At 56.3% G+C, this 3,545-nt stretch overlaps 3 protein-coding genes across 3 annotated transcripts; 2 read left to right on the top strand and 1 right to left on the bottom strand.

Moving 5' to 3' along the window:
* Positions 1–197: 197 nt before the first annotated feature.
* Positions 198–702, bottom strand: SERLADRAFT_437789 (uncharacterized protein; the record flags this gene model as incomplete). Its single annotated transcript, XM_007318115.1, has 2 exons — positions 198–433; positions 486–702. The coding sequence occupies 2 exons, from the start codon at positions 700–702 to the stop codon at positions 198–200; spliced, it is 453 nt and encodes a 150-aa protein (XP_007318177.1).
* A 138-nt stretch (positions 703–840) lies between these two features.
* SERLADRAFT_437788 (uncharacterized protein) lies at positions 841–2,754 on the top strand (the record flags this gene model as incomplete). The annotated part of the gene is made up of 3 exons (XM_007318114.1): positions 841–1,110; positions 1,163–1,846; positions 1,897–2,754. 3 exons carry the CDS (start codon positions 841–843, stop codon positions 2,752–2,754), a joined length of 1,812 nt encoding a protein of 603 aa, XP_007318176.1.
* Positions 2,755–2,912: 158 nt separating this feature from the next.
* Positions 2,913–3,522, top strand: SERLADRAFT_437787 (uncharacterized protein; the record flags this gene model as incomplete). The annotated part of the gene is made up of 3 exons (XM_007318113.1): positions 2,913–3,029; positions 3,084–3,105; positions 3,171–3,522. Coding segments are annotated over 3 exons (491 nt in total), but the record flags the coding sequence as incomplete, so codon positions are not given.
* Positions 3,523–3,545: the final 23 nt, after the last annotated feature.

Below are 3,545 nucleotides of genomic sequence, written 5' to 3'. Positions count from 1 at the left end.
CGGGAAGCACGGTCGCCGGGGGTAGAGGAGATGTGCATGGATGTGCCTGTGTGTGTCAGTGAAGTAGGACCAGTGGCCAAGGAAAGCGATGTCAGAGTCATTGATTGTGAGTGAGTTTGGGGTGGAGCTAAATGATGGGGTCAATGATAGCGCGGAGGATTAGCGCTGAGGAGTGATCGACAGGCGATTATGAAATCTCACTTTTGAACTGCGGGAGGAGCTCCGTAGTGGACGAGGGCGTTGTTAAATATGAAGTAGGAGTCTGGGGATGTGGTGGTGTTGGTGACGGTGAGGAGGAGGGAGTGGTTTGTGTTCTGGAGACCGGAGAAGGAAGGGAGAGAAGTTGAATTTGCAGGGGTGGAAGTAAGTTGACCATCGAGGGAAAGCTGTAATGAAGCGTTAGCGACGGAGCCTATAAGGTCTATGCCAGTGCCTGTCAGAATGTAAGATGGATGAGAAGAGAAGAGAGGATGCGAATGGCGGACCGTTCCATTGTATTTGGAGAGTGGCGCCGTCGAGGGAGGTGATGTGGTAGCTGGAGCCGTTGCCGATCTGACCTGGAGCAGAGGCAGAGCCGGAGAGGGAGTAGAGGAGAGACCAGGCAGCAGAGTAGTCTGGCTCTGGAGAGTAGTCAGTCTGTGGATAGTATGCGAGGGAGGGAGAGTCATCGTCGACGAAGAAGAGGAGAGAGTCGAATGCCATTCATCCAGTGAGGCTGAGAGAAAAAAGGGTGAGAGCAGGAGAAGGGGAGAGACGCGCAGAGGCAGAGGCCGGCTGCAGAAGAAGGCCTCGAGGTCATCTCAGACGCTCACTCACTTATTTATCTTATCGGGATTTGTCATGCCCGCCACCATCAGCCACCTCAACGACCCACTCAACGCACACGCTGTCTCTTCGATCGACATGATTGATCCCCACCTCCTCCCCCGTCCCGCCTCTCCGCTCTTCTTTCCTACTCTCCTCGCCTACATCCACTCCCTCGCCCCCTCCCTCCCTCTCGACCCCGTCATACTCCAGTCCCTCCTCCTCTGCCTCATCGCTGGTCACAAGAATCTCATCCTCCGCACACGCGAAGAGGACGTCGGTCTCGTCTCAAAGCTCGCCACCCTCGTAAGCACCTCCTTACCCTTTGCCTGCATCCCTTCCACCCTTCCACACACAGGCCCTCTCCTCCATTTTCGGCTACACTGCCCACAAGTCCAAGTTGCATTCTGACGCAAAATCATACTCACCCTCCCATCTACTCCACTCCCTCTTCTTCCCTCCATCCACCCTTCGCACAGACGATCCAACTCTCAGTCCCTCAAAGCGCCGCGACCGTATCAGACGCAACTCTACTTCCCGTCCCTCAACCGCTAAACAGTCTCTTCCTCCACCATCCATCAAGACTCCCCGCTCACGCAATATCTCCTTTCCACGCTCTCTCTCTTATCCTTCCGATTCGCAGCAGTCCTCTTCCGCACCTCACAACACAGATGGCTTAGATATATCCTCTCTCGCTGCAGATCTGCCCGGTCTCACTCCACGTCCTAATCTCCATCCTCTCGGTGTACACACCGATCCATCCGTTCCCACCTTGCTTTCCGCTCTCCAAGATCGTACTGATTACTTTAATGTACAATCTCTCGATCTTCCTTCCTCAGTCGTCGTATCCGGTCTCGAACATGCAAGTCTTCCCGCTCAAAGGGCTCTACTCCAGGCTTTGACCGACAGAAAACTCATTCTTCACTCTCATGACCTCCCCTCACACTCGGAACAAATATCCAAGGACTTTCCACCCGATTTTATTCTCGTCTACGTGTGTCGCACAGATCCACACGAACGACCTGCTCTTTACAAGAGTCTTGTGAGTCGTCCATCTTTTTGCTTCGTCGGTGTACCTAAGTCGTGAGCCAGCTCGACAGGTTTGCCATGAGTGCAACCGTCACCGTCCAATCTTCGACAAGGATCGCAATGCGCCAGCCACACCCTTATCGTTTCCCTTCCTCCCCATCCAGCGCCCTCCCCTCTCCGCTCAACCCCATCGCGTCCCTAACCCACATTCAGTCCCACCCATCCCCTTCCCTTCGTAGTTCAGTCCTCCCGCCCGCCGCACAGCCCCTCATATCTCCGTCTTTGCTGCAAGGTCTCCACACCCTCAGCACGGCACATATCCGCTTTCGCGCGCCCCTCCAGCTATATTCCGCGGATCTCTTCACCGCGGTGAGGCATTACCATGAGCTAGACGGAACGCTGCTCACAGCGCGCTCACGTAAGGACGCAGAGGACCTCATCCGCGCCGTTCGCGTCCTCGGCGCAGACCTCACAGGCGCAGAGCTGCTCAAGGAGGCGACGAGAACACACGACGACGACACAGACGCCGACTCCCACGCCGACTCCACCTCCCTCCAACGCCCCTCCGAGCGCGGCTCGCTGCACGACGATGCGGCGTCGACGTCGCACTCGGTGGACACGAAGGGGGGCGTACCGTGGATCGAGGAGGCGCTGGAGCTCGAGCTGGATGTGTGCGAGGCGGATGTGGCGCGTGTTTTCCCTCGTGTGGTGACCCACCGCTTGCGCGTGCGGGATTCGCCTGCGGATGAGGTGTTGAGCAGTGCCGTGTGTGGTGCTGTGGGCGGGTGGACGTGGTGGCGGGATAAGGCTGGGGAGACGGCGGGGGGAGCGGGCGCGAGGGCGAGGGCGAGGGGCGCGGATGGGACGAGTGAGAGGAGTACAATTAAAGATATTCTCGTTCATGTTCTTGCGGAGGTGTAACGTAGTTAATATTGCCTGTGTTCATAGTAGCTACGTATAATTACAGTAATTCTTTTCGAACGAATTTCGTACTTTTCGACAAGTTGGTCAATTTGGCTGGTTGGCTGAAAGCAGTTTTTGCACCCCTGTCAAAACCACGTGGCTTACTCAGTCTCATCATGTCGACGGCAGATGAGCCAAACCCATACGAGCTCCTAGAGCTCCCACTAGAGGCGACTGAAGCACAAATACGGACAGCATACAGAACGCGATCACTAAAAGTCCATCCAGATAGGGTACGTCTCCCCCGCAGGCTTGGAAGCACCGCCCTGCTAAAATCCATCCATTAGAACCCTGATGACCCCGATGCAGGTGCGTTTGTTTTGTGCAGGTGGTGTTATGTGTGCTATGTTTATAATGCTACGTATGACACCCAGCACGTAAATTCCATACCCTAAACCAAGCCTACTCCCTCCTCCTCGACCCCCTTCGTCGCCTCGCGCTCGATGCACAGCTCCGCCTGGCAGCAGCGCGAAAACAACGCTTCGCTGGGTACGACAAGAAACGTGCGGCGCTCGTGACGGAGTTGGAGGAGAGGGAGAGAGAGGTGAAGCGTGCAAAGGTGGAGAAGCGGCGGGAGGAGGAGATGAGGGAGGGCGAGAACGAGCGGATACGGGAGGCGGGGAGGAGGATGAGGGAGGAGAGGGAGAGGGCGGTGAAGGAGCGGGAGGAGGAGGCGGTGAGGGAGAAGAGGATGGCGGAGGAGGATGTTCCACCTGAGTTGGGTGCGTTTTTAAAAAAGGATGCTCTTT

This window comes from Serpula lacrymans (assembly GCF_000218685.1).
Source record: "Serpula lacrymans var. lacrymans S7.9 unplaced genomic scaffold SERLAscaffold_6, whole genome shotgun sequence".
Lineage (NCBI taxonomy): Eukaryota > Fungi > Basidiomycota > Agaricomycetes > Boletales > Serpulaceae > Serpula > Serpula lacrymans.
This window is presented reverse-complemented; position numbering and strand designations above follow the sequence as displayed.